The sequence below is a fragment of the Lampetra planeri genome, chromosome 12 (genome assembly GCF_965212315.1).
Source record: "Lampetra planeri chromosome 12, kcLamPlan1.2.h2, whole genome shotgun sequence".
In the NCBI taxonomy this organism is placed as follows: domain Eukaryota; kingdom Metazoa; phylum Chordata; class Hyperoartia; order Petromyzontiformes; family Petromyzontidae; genus Lampetra; species Lampetra planeri.
This window is the reverse complement of record NC_136118.1, coordinates 4,336,822-4,355,139: the sequence shown is the minus strand read 5'-3', so window position 1 is coordinate 4,355,139 and position 18,318 is coordinate 4,336,822. Positions and strand designations below refer to the sequence as shown.

General features: G+C 41.3%; 1 protein-coding gene across 1 annotated transcript in view; it reads left to right on the top strand.

The window, feature by feature from the left end:
• Window positions 1-15,900, top strand: part of LOC144721541 (receptor expression-enhancing protein 1-like) — a 43,036-nt gene extending 27,136 nt beyond the window's left edge. The window contains exons 3-8 of the mRNA XM_078599226.1: window positions 6,184-6,260; window positions 7,056-7,176; window positions 10,174-10,287; window positions 11,971-12,136; window positions 12,986-13,152; window positions 13,278-15,900. Of these exons, the coding sequence (XP_078455352.1) occupies window positions 6,184-6,260; window positions 7,056-7,176; window positions 10,174-10,287; window positions 11,971-12,136; window positions 12,986-13,152; window positions 13,278-13,346 (714 nt within the window). The 3' untranslated portion in view covers window positions 13,347-15,900. The remainder of the gene's footprint in view (window positions 1-6,183; window positions 6,261-7,055; window positions 7,177-10,173; window positions 10,288-11,970; window positions 12,137-12,985; window positions 13,153-13,277) is intronic.
• Window positions 15,901-18,318: the final 2,418 nt, after the last annotated feature.

Genomic DNA, 18,318 nt, shown 5'->3' with positions numbered 1-18,318 from the left:
GGACAACACAATAACCCTGTAATGAACCCGAGGCCGGCCACGCTGTTATATTTTGCCACGGCTTAATGGTTTTTGTCATTACAGAAATCCCACGCCAGAAGCATGGAGATGCGCGCAGGGTTATTAAAATTAATGGAGCTGTCTGGGCACAGACGGCCACCCGTCACATGCAGCGGTGGTTTACATAATCAGATACATCGGCGACAACAAAGACCGTATTCTTAGGTTTTTTCGGTAAAGTTACGTAGGTAAAACATTAAAATTAATGAAAGTAAAATAAAATAAAAATCACGACGTTTCGGAGGCAACACAAGTCTCCGTCATCAGGTGGGACCGTCACAGCCAGATTTGCTGCATCAAGTGAGGCAGCAAATCTGGCTGTGACTGACGGTCCCACCTGATGACGGAGACTTGTGTTGCCTCCGAAACGTCGTGATTTTTATTTTATTTTACTTTCATTAATTTTAATGTTTTACCTTTTACCGAAAAAACCTAAGAATATGAATCCTTGCAGTCACGAAAGCTTCAAATCTAGAACAAAGACCGTGTCTATGGGATGGGTGGAGGAGGAAGCTGTATTGATTATGCACGTGCTTATAATAAATAAAGCTTAAAAATACGCAAGTCAATAAAAACATCTGTCGCAATAAAAAAAACAATTGGTTACAATCTTATGAAGCGCTTGATACTGGAAAGATGTCAACAATGGGAACGATTGCTCGCCCAGTGCACGAGGGTGGCTCAGGGTTAGCTTGCACGTTCATCTCCTAGGTAATGCATTTTTGCTCACAATGGTTCTAATCCTTGAAAACAAAATGCTTTATAAACTGAAAATTACTCTTATTGGGATTCGTCGTTGTGAATGGCAACTCGAAAATTGAGTTGTCGAGTTTGAGCGACTTGATGCGGTTGCCTATTATTGTGCAGTTAATCAAAATGTGCTTTTGGTGTGGCGTGATTAAATAAAGTAATTAGATAATGCTTCTACATTATTGTAACTAAAATATCTGCGCACATATCTTTGCATTACATTTACATTCATTGCTTGCCAGGCAGAAAGAAACAAGTGAATCCAAACGCAGGTTTAGTTAAAATGCACGTCATGCTTTTTTCCCACCGTTATATATACGGTACTGTGATAGTAAAGGTGGTAAAGGTGCAGCCATGCAATTGGTTTCCTCTGCACAATTGCTGGTGTTGCATCCTCTACTAGAGGAAGCTTTAGAGAGCCCTTCCAGAAAGTATTGTGAGATACTGGTGTATTTATACCATACTGCACAATTTTGTTGTTAATAATGATGTCATTATCAGCCCGCTGTCAATCCACTGCTGAAGGCTTCCACATTCTAGTGTCGGTCACTGTGTATGTTTCACCATACCTAACCCCATTGGTTAGTGTCAATTCCTGCAGTATAGTTCTTACTTGTCCACTGAATTTAAACACATTCCTGCGGAGGGAGCTGGTAGGAACGTTGGGTTGCTCGGTCAATGGCCAGGGTCAACGGTGACGTGGTGTATTCCGCAAATATGCCCGACTGTGAGGGCGGGCACAAGCCGGCGTGAGTAGGTTAAACGTTGAGTTTTATAAGGGCACCACAAAGTGACCAGCCCCTCCCCACCCAGCCCCATCCCTCCCTCTCACCCCCCACCCAGCCCCACCCACCCCACCCAGCCCCTCCCCACCCTCCCCACCCAGCCCCTCCCTGCCCCTCCCTGCACGACGGACACAATAATCCCCTGTGGGCTGGTGTAACCAGGAGGTTCCTACCAGTACCATGCCCGATAACTGATCGATCATTATCGGTGTGCTAACCACTGAAATTTTTTCACCCACATGTATAATACGGTATTCCTCTTCTTGGTTCTTTCGGTAAAGTCACGTAGAAGGGAAGTAATAAAATAATAAAAATAAAAACATAATAAAATCCTTTATAGGAATTTCCAAACTAATTACATTAATACAACTGTATCTAGAGCTAAATTCTAACACCTATACATTTTTGAACTTACAATATGGAAACATAGTTACACACACAACCTTGTTATTATACATCCAACCAATAACCGATCATTTATGTAGAAAATGTTCAATTTACTCCAGCAAAATGTCTGCCCCATAATAAAATTATAGCAGCCTACAATTTGTACATTAATGGGAACCTGCTCATTAAGATGCACCCCGCTGTGCTGGCTGGCATGGTGCCACTTATGGTCCACAGAAATTAGTGTGCCATTTCATACAATGCCCTATTTGTCTCAGCGGTTGGCTTGGCATTTCTTGAATGGTACACAAAAACAAACATGATATCCTTCACATGTACCTTCCTTCACGTTGAAATAGGAATTAAATATAATTAACTTAATGCGGTGAAGTACTGCATTTCCTCTAGTTTTGTTTTAGCTATAATTTCTACAAACATTTTTTAACAGGGCCACTCGAACCCAACTCTGCTTTGTGTGCAACGGCGCAGATGGTGTGTGCCCAATTTTTTCCAGTGCCATAATTGCACAGCTGGAATCGCTGTTCGCCCGAAGTTTACGGCAAGGACGTGAGCTCACGACATAATGAGTTGTGCTTGCGGTCCATGTACACTTGCCGATTCTCTGCCCGTCCTCTCACGCACGTCTCCCTGAGCCTTTCATCTGTGTATTCCCTTTCAAGTGTGTGTGGTTTTTTTTCTGGATCCCGTGAGCTGTGCGGAGGTGGGGGGATAAAGTGGCAGCAAGGCAGTTGGTGGTGCATGCACGGATCAGTGAATGTGAAGTAACCCGGTGAAGTGTGTGTGCACCTTTACGTTTTGTCAATACACGATTTCCGATAGCATTGGAAATGCTCGCGCTTGGAAATACGTTTCCAACCAAACGTGCGCGCAATGCTTTTTTTCCCATTTACCTTGACTAAAAACGGATAACTATATGCACACCCACATGCTCTATAGTACATACATACACTTTCATCCAGCAATGGATTGACCGAGGTTGTTGATGGTAGTATAGTATATGGGGAAGGAGCCGTGACATGGTGATTAATACACCCATGGCGCTATGACCCTGGAGACCCGAGTTCGATTACTGGCCACGGCGAACATAAGTGACGAGTGGTATCTAAATGCGTTCTGTAGCGCCCTCTTTTCCAACAACACAAATTGATTAGTTTGGTGAAATATGGTCAAACAAACCCCCATGACTAAAACAGCATGGGCAAGGCTTCATGCAGCGATAGATTGATCGTAATTCTAATTATTATATGCAAGCGTAGCTGTCAGTCGTGAATGTTTTATTTTTATTTTCAGAGATCAGAGCAGCTGTTGTAGAGATTAATGCGTCACTGCCATTTGCTTTTAATGAGCAGCGTGTCATTTTGTTTTTTTCTGAGCTACACAAAAAGATTAACAATGATGTCCCAGAAATTTTGTCTTGCATATCTTATGACAAGTTGAAATGCGATATACGAGTGGTGATTTGAATTGCATAATAACTTCCAGTTCGTTAATTACGCGTTCATTTAAATGTGATAGTTATGGGTGTCTACATTATACTAAATTGCCAACTTAGTTCCAGGTTCAGTGAGGCAAAATTGTAAAACCAAATCCGCTCGGCAAAAGTCGCCTAGTTTTACTTTCCGCTATTCATAATCGAAGGTTCAGTTGAATAACAGTTTCCGCAAACTTGCCCGAACTTAAATTCCTCTTATTTGGTGTTGGATTCCATTTCGCATGCAAACAAAGTTTGTCTTGTGGTCTACAGGTGCCTGGTAGAGATGAATGGATTTAAAAAAAATGTAATTCCACACAGTAGTGCAGTGTATATGAAAGGAGCAGTAACATATTCTTAGACCATTGCTTCTGGTCTTTTTGTACATATAAAGAGTTGTTCATGTGGTCGCTGTGATGTATGTATTATATTTCACATTGAGTGTGCTTAACCTTTTAATGTTATTACAAATTTTTTTTTATTTAGTTTTGAGTTGCATCCCGTGTACGCAATAATAACAATAATTCACAACCGCTTGCCACTCAACTGCTGGGTTTATAGTATCCCCAGACGCCGTGTCGGTCATTGGGATTGGTTGACCACACTTCACCATGCTGGTCAGAATCAAACTCGGGTTGCTCAGGTTCATGGCGTTAAGCACTGTGCCACCGCTCCCGTACATTTTGTGGGTGCCTATATTTGACCCTCACCTTCACAATTGTACAGTCCTTGTATTAGCACTGGCTATGTAAGATGAGAGCATGTTACCCCCCCCCCCCGCCCGCTGCCTTGCTAGATACTGGATTGTATTTTGCACCCATTTGTTGACGCTGTCCCTTTGTGACCCTGCAGGCATGGTGCCTGATGGTGATGAGCCTGCAGGATATTGAGTGTTGCCACTGTTGACCCTTGGTTGACCCTCAGTGGCTTGGGGAGGATTGACTTCCCACCAAGCCTCTTGGTCTATCGAATACTGTACTACTGTAGATAGTAATTCATAGCAATATATGTGCAGATATTATATATACATTCTCCTGCATACACGTGGCATACCGTATCAGGAGTATAAGGTTTTTTACAGTATAACAAATACATCATTAACCTTTTTCCAAAGCACTAACTAGGCCATGGAAGCATAAAGGAGTGTGACACGCTTGGCTGTGATGTACAATTCATTTTAAGGATAAGGAGGCAGAGCTGCTCATTGCAGAGCATCGCCCACATCTCGCATTTATAAAAGTAGTTATTTCTACGTCTGGTTCAGGGTAAATTACTTTACAATCTATCTTTTTAAAATATGATCATTATCGTTATGGGCCCTGTATATCTTTTGCTTCGCTCACGCAAAATAATTGTTCTCTGCCTCTCCAATTCTCTATGCCCAAATTATCCAGAATGCACCCAATTCCATCAGACCTCGGAAGCTGAGCAGGCTTGACAATGCCTGGTTGGGCAACAGCGTGCATAACAGATGTTATAGGCTGCTGCGGGGCAGTAGAGGGCTGTGGGGAATACTCCATTGTACTGCTCTTCCATGCTCCCACGTTTATGCTCCCCACCTTCAACCCACACTTACCACCAGCGTGACAAAGCAGGGTCAATGAATCCCCATGTGTACGTATGTTGAACGTCTTTCGCACCGTACGTAGCCAACCGTGCTAATCGGAGTTTCTGTGGAAGGACAACAAACTAAACACACAAAGCAGTTCTAAAGAAATTAGTTTTCAATTTAGATTAAAATTGCATAACTCCAGTGGCTTCCTAATATCGGAACGAAGAGCATTCCAAATGGCTGCAGAAGCGCATCTGAAAGCGCACGATGCAGTGACAGTCTTTGTTCGATGGCTAGCCAAAAGCCGCTGTTGCAAGGATAACCAGAGTTTGCATGATGGGTTATGCTCCTTGACGAGATTAGCAAGGTATTGTGGTTCATTTATGGCAAGCACTTTCTATGTAATGAGTGCGACGTTATAATGCATTCGTTCGGCAAGGGGAGCCAATGTAGCTCGGCGAGCACTGGACGGACACAGTCGCACAGTGCGGGGATGCCCCTCGTACAGCAGTGGATTGACAAACTTGTGCACTTGTTCACGTGTATAAACACATCTGGTCCAGCACACCAACGTTAGCAATCTTACATGTAGCGTGCTGTAGAAGGTAAGGTGCTTTCCTTGTCATTTCCAGGCCATGAAGTTCTGTTACCCTTCCAGGTCGCTTCAACCGTGCGCCCTCCCCCCCCCCACCTCAGTCTCGCTCTGGTCCTGATCCATGTGCTTCCTGGCTGTGCATGTGAATCCCTGTGTGGCAGCTCCCCGATGGAGCCTGCAGCGATCAACGCGACTGAATTGCAAAAGCAGTCGTTGCATAAAAGGGGATGAAGTGGAGGGATTTGCGGGGGGGGGGTCACTCGCACCCAGCCTCGTTGTAATGCTGGCCCTGTTCCCAGTCCTTTACAGTGTGCACAGTGTTGCTGGAACATAGTGTTCTTTAATAGTGAGAATTTACCTTGAAGGGTGGAGAGAATGTACTCTAGAGTTTTGTGTGCTAAAAAGCCTGGCTAATTACAGAACTGTTGTTGAACAGACGACGAAGGAAAATGATTCATGCATTTCAATGTCATTTGTGATTTAATGTATTGAATTGTGTATTTTATTGCAAGATTATTCGATTTGACACGATTGAAATGTGTGTTATCTTCCTCCCTCCTAGGTGAGATGGATGATGTACTGGATTGTATTTGCACTCTTTACAACGTTCGAGACCTTCACGGATCTGCTGTTGTCATGGTAAGTCCCGTTTACATTTATTACCCATGGAAAACTGGCACAGAATTCAATTAAGCATTATTAGAAAAATTTAACAGACTGGGTTTGTTTCCCTGAGTGCTCATATCAGGTATAGCCAAGGCAGTCATCTCAATTCTTAATGCAGTTCCATGCAGTCGCTGAATTAAAATCCATTGGCCACACCTGATTTGTTCAGAGCTTGAGTGGTCTTGTTTTGTGAAGCAAAGTAGCCTCTCATGTGGCTTAAGTTGGGGAGGAAATGCAAATTTACGTGCACATATTAAACCGTAAATTGAAATATTTAATTGGTATTTGAGTTACACTAATTAAAACTTCTCCGATTTCCAGAACACGTTCAGGTTAAATAATACATTAGTCAATTTCCCACATGTAATGCTCTTGCATTTTACATAACATACAGGATTTTGCCATGGTGTAATGGTTAGCACAGTGGACTTGCAATGCAGAGGTCAGCCGGTTAATCTCCCGATACGGCTGTTAAAACAATGGGCACATTTCTGATCTCACCCCACTTCTGTTCACCGAGCAGTATAAATGTGTACAACACAGTTGATCGGCAGGTTGCATGTGGTGGCAGTAAAGTGTGGGTACTCTAACCTCTATCGAAATATATAGTCAGCTTGTAAGAGCAGACAAAATACCCTCTCTAAAGGGTGCTCTCTAGAGCTCCCTTTCGTGGAAAGCCCTTCCACTAACAGTTGCGTGAGTGAGCAAATGCAGGGCTGCACATTTGTCTTTTATGTTTTTTGTGATTTTGTTCCTTTGCCTCCGCAGGATCCCTTTTTACTACGAACTGAAGATAGCCCTTGTGGTTTGGCTCCTCTCTCCGTACACCAAAGGCTCCAGCGTTCTCTACAGGAAATTTGTGCACCCTATGCTTTCATCTCGAGAACAGGTCAGGAGGTTCTAGCAAATACAATGGAAATTATATTGAATTGTGTTTTGGACTCCTTAAGTATGCATTTCATCTGCTTTACACAATTTCCTTTCGTGTTGGAGGTCTTATTCTTCCTTTTATTCAATGCACAATCACCTCTGTATCTGTTTCAAACAATGTAATGAATTTGGAACGTTCATCGTCACGTAATGTGGAGGCCAAACAAAGATTTGACAATTGTGTACAATTCCTATTCAGAACTTGGGGGGGGGAGCAGGGGGGAAACCATCCACAGTCAGTTTTTTTTTTCAGCTAGAAGATTAAGCAGGAATGGCCGTCAAGGTTTTCACCCACAGTTATTGGGTTCACAAGCATCTGGGTGCAATTGAGTGCTTTGTGTATAATTCAGTCTGTCAGATGAATCAAAGCGTGGTGTCTTTGTCACTTTCCAATGCGCACTGAATTGCCAAGGGGGGAAAAAACAAGATACTGGGAACAGCACATGACGCATGCAGTATAACAAGTAAAAAAAAAGGGAATTGATTTAGGATTTCTCATCTCAACAATGAAAACAGCAAATAAATATCCCGTGCATATTACTTGAAAAAACACACGTCCCCCTCGTAACAAATATTTTGGTCTTGGCAGCTGATGCCTTGGCAGTAAAATATTTGTTAATGGGGGCGACAAGGAGGTGAGCGTGTAAAAGGCCTCTTTGTTTAGTGTTGATTCTGTGTTTATTTCCAAATGAACAGGCACGAACTGCAGCAACCACCAGCAAGTGCAGCATAGAATAAATTATGAGGGAGCTGAGAAATTAGTTTGATACTGCTGCTCTATTTGGGAAACGCAGCCTGCTGGCACATCGGTGGAATGCGCGTAGCTTGCAATCAAGAAGGTTGTGGGGGGAAGTCACTAGTGGTTGTGCTTTGGAAATACTCTTCCCCTGCCATAGAAATGTGGACCTTCCACTACTGCCTCAGGACTGTAAACAGATGATGAGTACTGCCGAATTGAGTGGAAAACCACACATTATTGTTCTATATGTACATTCATCGCTTTTTAATGGATTGTCCATTCATGTTTCATAGGTGGCCAGACTATCGTACAGTGTTACTTTTTATATATACATTTTAAATTGTCTAAATGTGGTCGAAGCATGTTCATGCATTTACATGCTTCCGGTTTAACCCATACATGGTTTATTTAACAAATTGAGACGCGGCTGTTTGGAAGGCAGTACTATGAGTCTGGTGTGATGTGAACACGAGTGAAAAAATCTAGATCTTATTACATGCACCCAGAAATGGCTTTTGTGGGCACTGGACCATACATTTAATTTAAATTATGTAGCATGGTGTGTCTCACCGAATGAAATCTAACACCGTGATGGAAGCTTTCTGTATTGCTGCTAAGGATGTGTGTGTGTGTGCACGAGTACAATACAGCAATGTATATTATATTGCTATCGTAGGACAATTGCATTTTAACAGGGATAGGTAATATGGCACTGTCTTTTGGCTATCGGCGTTAGTTCTAAATTTTAATAGAGCTCAACACTTCCATTAAAATAACACTGTGGTAGATGAAGATGCTGTAAAGATGTAACATTTTTGTTAATGAAACCTTAGATTTGACAATGCAGAGCCTGAACTTGTTATCTACTTTTCGTAGTTGCATTATGCCTTGCTGTAACACTTTAATTACTATTGGTAGCGTTTGGCGTGTGACCTTCAGTATATTGAAGCATTTAGTACTCGCCCATTCTTGGCACTGAAGATTAAGTGCGTCATGTGGACTGAAGGCCATTCTAGTGGGCACTGTAAAACACATTTCCACCAAATGATTGTGTTAAAAATCTTTAAACTGTATCAGCTATTTTTTTATCTTGTCAGCTGGTATCTAATGTACGAGTCGTACAAAGAGTAACTTGCCTTAATAATGGCAATTTAAGTTTTATTTTTCACTCTGTTACCATTCCCCTCACAACCGTGTTGAGCTAATGCATTGATAATTTGTAAATTGCATCTCATCTTTGCGGTAAGGGTGCTTCATCATTACTGGCTGTAGTTTGAAGTATTTATAATATCTGATTAAATTCCCCAATGCCATGAATTAACTCTAGAGGTTTATAACCCTTTGTGCTGGATACCCCGAGACTGATTTATATGCAAATTGTATTACACCCACTTCTCGAATGAGGAGTACTGTGGGCATGTCGTATGTAGATCAGCCATGCAAACTTTTCAACGCTCTACAGGAACAGCTCATGAATTTTGCATACGTACCCCCTAGGAAAGCATATGTACACGTGAAATAAAGCAATACTGTGGTGACATCCTACCCACCCCTTCCCCCCCACGCAGTATATACCAATGTTGAGAATTTAATATAATCATTACCTGTGGGAAAAAATGTTTTTAGTGTTTAGTTTGTTGTCCTTCCTCCGCACCTCCGATTATCATGGTTGGCTACGCACGGTGCGAAATAACTTCAACATACATATAAATTGCTTTTACATACATATAGTGTTGCAGTGGTGAGCATACCCTGCTACGAATCTGGCCACCCGAGTTCGATTCCCGCCCACAGCGAACGTAAGTGGCGAGTCCTATCTGAATATGGTCAAACAACCTCCATGGACTGACAATTCTTGGGGGATGCCTTCCATCCAGCAGTCGATTCACAAAGGACTGCAAATAATTATGGAAACAAATTTATAGAAAACAAATCAATTTGAGTGGGTTTGCATGGTTGTGCTGTATAGGTCACGTGGAGCGAAACGTCGGGCATAATGCTGAACAACACACCTTATCACCCGAAAGCACATCAGAGACCTGATAGAAAATCTGTTTCCAAGGGGGGTTGTCTGATTCTATCGTATCTGATGCATTCCCTCTTTTCATCTCTTGTACAGTATCCGCATGGCACTCGATGGTAAGCTACGTATCGCTGCGAGATTGAGTCGGCATGCTCCCCCTCGTCTCATTCGTCCGCCTGCTTTGTGCCTCGTAGGAGATTGACGAGTACATCGTGCAGGCAAAGGAGAAGAGTTACGAGACCATGGTGCGTTTCGGCAGACGTGGGCTCAACCTGGCAGCAAATGCAGCCGTGACGGCAGCCGCCAAGGTAATGTAACGCTCCCCCAGAGGTCAAGCAGCAGCTTGCGTTACAGAGCACAATTTATGAGTCCATCATCATTACCGTATTATGATTGCCAATGTGTGAGTGCAGATGCATTGCGTCTGCATAATTGGCCCATGTTTTTGTTTTTCCTCTGTGAACAAATTTCCAGGCATTTGCCAATTGACGACAAAAATTTTTTTTGATAAAAGACTACGGTACTCGAGTGCTTCTAAGATTTCTAGCTGTGTTGTATTCATAAACACGTCTCATGGAGCCCATAGATTGAAATGCATCGGTGTGTAATTCTTTGAATAATGCATTTGGTTTCATATGGCACTATACGGGAAAGGTTTGTGTGTTAAAATTAATGGCATGGCCGTTCGTTGTTTAATAGTCCAGAGAGGATCGGTGGTCATAGTTACTATTCATATTGTAATGTTTTAAAATAAAATGACATCATCAGTTATGGCCTGTGCACATTTGCATGCAGTCCACATCTGTGGCAAGTGACAGTCCTCCTCTGACCATGCTGTATCAGCGCCCACTCGTGGCGCTTTAAAGTAGAGACTATATTGAACGCTGAGCTGCAGTACAGGAATCCCTCGCCAACAGATTTGCCAACCGCGGATTCATGTATGCACGGTTTATTATTTGTATTCCAATTTACCAACCGCGACCTGGAAATGTGAGTATCCATGGGTAAGCACAGTGTTAAGGAAGTCGCATGACGTAGGTAATACATCATTGTATTACAGCATTGTGACGGTATTTTCGCGGGGCCTTGGTTCTCCGTGCTCCAGCGCCACCATCCCTTCCCCCGTCATCTCATTGTCATCATCATCGTTAGTATTAAAAGTGTGTAAAGTTAATGCAATGTTTATTTATGTTTTATTATGTTGTTGTGTAATGTACTGTATTTTATTTGGCGTTTAGTTAATAAACCGGCAACTTATTTAAGCTATGACGAGTCTGACCGCGGCCGTGGTTCCCCTAACCCGCTATTACCCATAGGCCCCTGGTACTTTACTAACCGCGGATTTGCCTACCGGGGCATTTTCCAGGAACCTAACCCCCGCGGTTAGCAAGGGATTTCTGTATATTGTTGTTGCATTTGATCAATTCACCCAGGGTTGTGCCTAGATATTGCTTAGATAGGTGATCGCCACGCATAAAATAGGTGTTGTAGGCTGCTATAATGATGTGTTGTCAGCAGAGAGCAGTAGAGTAAAATCCAAAATTGTAATGTCCTATGCTCCCTTCCTTCACTAATCCGCACTGACCAGCATAGTGTCATATGTTAAACTTACCCCAACAGCCTGCAAGGCATGCAGAGGCCTTCATCCAGCAGTCGATTGACACAAGGGCTGTACATGTATTTATTTTTTAAGCATTTTGGCAGAAACACAACCTTTATATATTCACGATACACAACGGTAATTTTGTTTAAATTAAAGCCAAATATATCAATATCCTTTAAGACCAAGCAAGAGCCACGTTATCATTCTTTAGGAAGATTTCGATTGCCAAGGCAATACAAAATGGTACGTATTGATAAGGAAAGGTTTAAAAGTAGCATCAATCTTGGTCAGAATAGTAACCATTGTTCTTCCGATCACACCATCATGTTTGTTTTGGAGCAACGGCAGCATTTTGATGACACGGCACACCTTAACTCGTGCACTGCAGGGCCAGGGAGCCTTAAGCCAGAGGCTCAGGAGCTTCAGTATGCAGGACCTGTCCTCCATTCCGGATGAGGAGCCCATGCACGGTGACATGGGTGAACACTCGCGTGCAGCGCGTGACACCAAGTTCCGCAACACCACGCGTTCTTTCGACCTTTCGGACTCCCATGGTAAGTCTCACCTAACATTACAGTATTAGCAGAACGTGTTTTGCCAACTGTTATGTAAAATTGTAGCTTCTATAAGAATATCACTGTGACTCATAATAGGTTTTCTCTTTTCTGGCAATAAAACAGGTGTTAAGATGTTAAAACACTAAACTGAAACCTTTGCAAGGAATCGTGTCTGCATTAACCACATATACTTGTGTTGAACATGCAAACAAAAAACATGCTCTGATAGTATGTGCATTGTCTTTGAAACTGATTGGTCCACACCAGAGACAGGTTTCTTGAGAGCCTAGTCTCAAACAGTGTGACTAATGAGGCTACTAGATGTCATTTGTCCTGTTACCATCATTATCATCAGCCATGCTGGATTGAGACCTTCCCAAGTTGTTGCCATCTCTCGCGTTTCTGCGGTTCAAAAATCCACCGAGCATCTGCACATGAGCTGTTCTTGTCGCTCCGTTCTAATCATTGACAAGTTATCACTGCCTATTTCATCTTACAGTTTTCCGTTGCAATAACAGCATCGCATTCTGAATTTGCTACTTGTACCATTTTTCCATAGTCTGTAATCTCCCCAGAGGCCTTCAGACGGCACTCTGTAATTAAGAGCGTGCCAATATTCCCCCCTGAGCTACTCAGGGTTAGCAATCCTGAATAAGTGGTGTCGTGTGGATTAATGTCAGTATAATCCAAGGCAAAGACACCCCCAACACATCTGCAGTACAGTACATTAGTGGGAGCAGAAATTAACTTTTGTACTCTGTCCCATTGAGTAAATTCACGTAACTTCCTTTTCATTCTTCATACAATGGAATCCTTTTTTGTTTCTCTCCCTGGTTTTGTTTGAAGAGCGATTGCAGGATGATCCAACCATGCGAGGTCACGTGTCAGATGGAGAGAGATCTGATGGATTTGATGATGACGATGAGGTCGAGGAAGGGTCACCAAAGCCAGCCGTGAGACGAGCTCAGAGTCTCCGTGCGCGTAAAGCTATCAGGCCACAGCCACGTTCAGATGTATGTAATCTGCCGGCTATGCTTTATATTGCTTTTAAACACTTTAATGCCTATTATTATCGTTATTATTTTTCTGGATGTTATTGGCACAAATCATTTACAAACAATATCTCCTTTTGTTGCAGGCTGTCAGGAAAAGCCCCAAGCTAAGAGTAAAGAAGAGTCTTCCAAGTAATTATTACGGCACTATGTAGGGGGCGTGTTTGTGTCTTACTTCGGAGCTTGAGATGGTTCCACCAAGAAGATTTATATTGAAATATTAAAACATTTCTACAATGGAGTCTTCATGCACCATGCACCAATACCTGCTGCCCAAAATTTGAGTAATTTCTTCTGTAATCACTTTCTCATCTGAAGAACTATGCCATTTTACAGATTTAGTTGGACATGAACAATTATTTTTCTGCAACAAAAATTATCAGTACAGTTGATGTTTTAAATAAACAACTATCAGCTGTAAACCATTTCAAAAGCAAATGTTTTGTTTCCAACGCAATCAATGCAACAGCTTAGTCTACCTTTCACATTAATAATAATTTTTGTTTTCACCTCCTTAAGTGGCTTTAGCATACGTAGTTTTCTGATGTACATATGCTCTCGTCAAATTGCATGTATTCATGATATTAAACTGCCTTAAAACAATGCAGATAACACTATGTAACACAATTTTTGTTCCTGGGTTGTAAGTGTTATTTCGTAATTGCTTATAATCCGAGTGCATGACGACCTTCTAATAGCTGCCGCCTTGGTGCTGGGTTGTGACTAGAAACTTCTAGCTGCAGAGGCCTGCCCCGCTCGCCACGTGCCAATCGCCCAAGGGCTTTGGGTGTGTAGTGTGGTGGTGCGATGGCACAGTTTCCCTGGAGGGTGCCAGTGCGTGAATTAATTTACGTGCAGTGTCTCTTGCACACCAGCTACCGCACGGGGCTTAACCAGGAACGAAGCCTGGGTCCAATGGCAAGGCAAGAAAATCAAGACGATTGGAAGGCTTGTCCTGAAGTGGCTCTTCCGCCGTATGCTGTTGGCCATCTGGACCGTAGCTCATCCGCCCTACCGCGGTGGGCCGAACTTCATGGCTCTTTTTTCCCCTCTACCATCCTATTAAAATACATTTATATCACCCATGACTAAAGGTTCTCGCAACATTTTTCATATATGATCTATTTTTTCAATAAAATTTAAAATTGTAAAACATTTTAAAATGTAAAACTTGTACAAATTTTTTTTTTACAATTTGAACAACATAAAATTACAAGCAACAATTTTCCATCTTACCTTCCAGAGTTTTTTTGCATTGCTTGCAGGTAAAATGAGGTGCTCAGGTTTTGTCCTGATCCCCGACAGGCATGCCGAAATATGCCTTGTAGGCCTCACACATCTTAGCAGATGCTTCTACAGAGTACTTTTTCGGTATTGTCTTGATAAATTGGCCGCAGACATAGCAAAATGCATCTGCCGGATGCTTGCAGCCACTTGATTCCATCTCAGAAATTAGATGGCATCAAGCCCGTGTATTTTCTTACTATTTATATTACTGGAAAGTTCTAGAATGTTCGAGTAGTTACTCCCAAGTTTACTCAGCACTGAATCTCTCTGGAATGTTCTGGAAAATAGGTACATTTAAAAATATCACTGTCCTGGTCACAAAAGCAAAGTTTGTGGGGAATAATAGCCATTTTCTGTACTTTTGAGGCATAAGCAATTAGGAAATAACACTTCCTACCCAGGAACAAAAAAAAAACGTTACACTGTAATTGCATGACAGAACGTTTAAGAACTTTTAATTTAATGTTGATCCTAAAGCTTTGGCCATGCCGTTGAAAAGATGGCAACAGGCGTCTGAAACATTTTTCTCTCCACTGACAAGTGACTTGCAGGGACTACAAGTAATACTAGCATGAATCTAATACCCAAATATGCAATTATATACATTGAAGACATTACAGATTGATGGATTGACTTTATTTCATCAGGCGTCAACCCATTGCGACAAGATGTCTCTTGTGCACGGATGACCTGGGTATTGATCGCTTGACCGTTGACAATAAACTGGCCATGGTGATGGTTAAAAATGTTGCTTTATCAGTGTAATCTGCAGTGCTCTGCATCTCGCAAACAAGGCGACTTTCAAGAAAGTGCCTTTATGATTAAATATGCATATTGTGTTACTTGCGCTAGCCATAGCTTTAAATGCAGATCAGTCACGCAAACGGTCTACTTTATATTGTTTTTGTGGTAATAGCTTACCTTGGGTTTCGTTAAGTTGGGGGAGCTGTCCTCGTGCTAAGCCTTATTGGCTTTTAGTTTAGATAATTTAATAAAGGCATCATGGGTTCTGAGGCTTTTCATAATACAAACGTGCCTTTTTAATGCATATGCTGCGATCGCACTAGTCACTCGAACTACTGCAACTCCTTGTGATGCCAAGTAATTGGATCCTTGCATTTTTATTTGCCGAGTGCTGTAAATGCTCTGCGTATATTTGAAACGGTTAATGTGGCCTACATAAGGGTACGTATATTTGCTTTGGTGCAATAAAGTATAGGCGTTAACAATATATAACCTGACTTTTTGCAACTGTAAGTGGATGAAGGGGTTTTACGATGTATGGTAGTGTCTAAACAATGCATTGGCACAAAACACTGTATATTTGTATTGTTGGAGCTGCTTGGTCATTTTATTTTCTCATTTTTCATAATGTTATGTTTTGCAGCATGTTTTACAAATAAATGCACACCTATGTATGAATACTGATGTGAGGATAATTATCATACACCTTCAGTAATGTGTTTGTGTGAACTTTTTTTTCCGCACTTACCGAATTCTCATCAGAAAATAATTTCGTGTAGTATGCACCCATGGCAGTGCAATGTCATCAGATAAGTGACCTTGGTTCATAACTACATTGCTTTAAGCTTACTCATCGTGTCAAGTGTCTTAAACCACACAGCTAAATTAAATGTTAAACAGCATCATATCTCTGAGTCCTTTGAGGGCTTTGTCCTCTATGTGCAAATGGATCTGAATGCTGCGTTTTTGACCCTTTTAAACATATCAAAATATTTGGTTTTTCACTGATATTGGTTTAGTATTTTGATGCTTGCCTTTGATATACTTTATTACATTTTAGTTTTAACAATCACCATGAAAAAACATGTTCTGTATATAGGCATAAATATTGCCATTGAACTTCAATTTTTTTTACTTTACATTATTTAACACCATACTGTTCACTCCAATTCATATATTGATCATTTTCATTATTTTTATTGTCTTCATCTCTAAATATGTTTACAGACACCCCAACCTTAATTTAACCCCATTTTTCCTCAAATATGGACTTTGGAAAGGTGGAGAAATTATCTTTCTGTGATGCGGAATACAGTTCTCGAAAGAATGTTGTTTATGAATCAGGCTTGGTTAGTCATTCAAGGATGCTACACTAAAGACATTTTGAATTGCACATCGAAGCGTATCTGGAATATCAAAGAATTCCAGCTTTTTACTTCACACATTTATACCAAATGCTTATGAATGCGATGCCAAGGCCATGGGTTGTGGCTTTTAAAATGTACCCAAGTACAGTGGAAACAAGAAATTGGTTACTGACTTCATTCTAAGATTGAAAATTATACAAATGTTGGCCCAGCTCATGTAGTGGACTGAAATATATTTCTTGTTGTGCTCATTTTATTTGATTTAAGTTTTAATGTTTATTTGCTGTGGACTTGTTAACATGACATTTATTACGTCTTCATTGCGCTGCATTATTCTGCTGTAAGCTGTATATTAATGCTGTATGCATTCGAGCATTTAAATGGAGAATGTCACTTCGTCTGCATGATTTTTGTTTATCACGTTTGACTTTTGAAATTACTGTATACTGCATTGAGCAGTAATCCAGTGTAGGATTCACTAACACTACTCAAAGTGTAATTTCAATTGTGAATAAAGTTATATTCATTGGCTATGTTAACCACTCATTAAACACTATGGCATTATATATGCTTCTTGTATGTTTCCTGTGATGCTGTCTTGTGTTATAAAAAAACAAGTTAACTATCATACATATCACATTCTATTTATTTAGTATACAAGGTATATTCATTGTGTGTTTTTACTTTGTTCTGATCAGTTACATGGAACACAATTTATTTTGAACCTTAACATTGGAAAAAGTAGGAATTTCCACCCACATTGACATGTCCTCTTTCTACCTCACTATAATATAGCTGTTGGCATTACAGGTTTATATTTTCTACTTTCTCATGACCTGATTTTGTTTTTGTGTATTTATTTAGCAATGTGAGTGCAGAAGTTGAGTACAGTACTTTATTTTTTTGTTAGAGGAAGAAACTCTCCACATGGGTGACAAATTGCCCATTTGTTAAGGGTGTTATTCCATGATCTATGAACACCTGAATGAAGTCCGGTTCCACAAAGGCAGATTCCATCTATTCCCTGCACACGTGCGAATCTCATCACTCCAGGTTTGTGGTGGACATTGTCTCGGGCATGTTCTCTTTGGCTGGCATTACTTTCCTTAACAGTTAATATATATTTCTAATTTGTATTTGCTCCCTACGGTAATTCAAAATTCGCCCCTCTCCATGTGTATTTGCATAATTTTAAGCTTTTGTTTCATTTTATTTTATTTGTTAACACCCATGTTTTATCTTCATTGCATTGCACATAATATATACTGATTACAAGTAAAAAAAAATATGAATAGTTTTACTCATCGCAGCACGAGAAGGTGAATAGTGTCAGTTACTCAAAAGGGGCAGACAGCAAGTGAAAGATCGCACCTCTTGTTTAACACGGGTGGCTAGTACATACGGTGCGAAAAAAGTTCAACATATAACTAGGAAAGGGAAGGGATGCCAGGACAGACGTACCCAAAAATAGACAAAAGAGCGCAAGCTCAAGATGAGTAGCAAGAATAAAGGAGCGACGGGCCGGAAGGAGGAGGGGGGAGGGCATGACTGGGTCAAGATATCTCGGTTTGAGACGGTGATGAGAGAAGGAAGGAGAGGAAGTCAGCTGCATGGAGCCGCATCTATTTTCTCTGAGGGCGGGGAGTAGGAAGGAATTCGAAGTGTGGGTGGCCACACAAGTCTCGTGATTTACGGCAGGTTTGAGATAATTTAGATAGACCATGTAAAT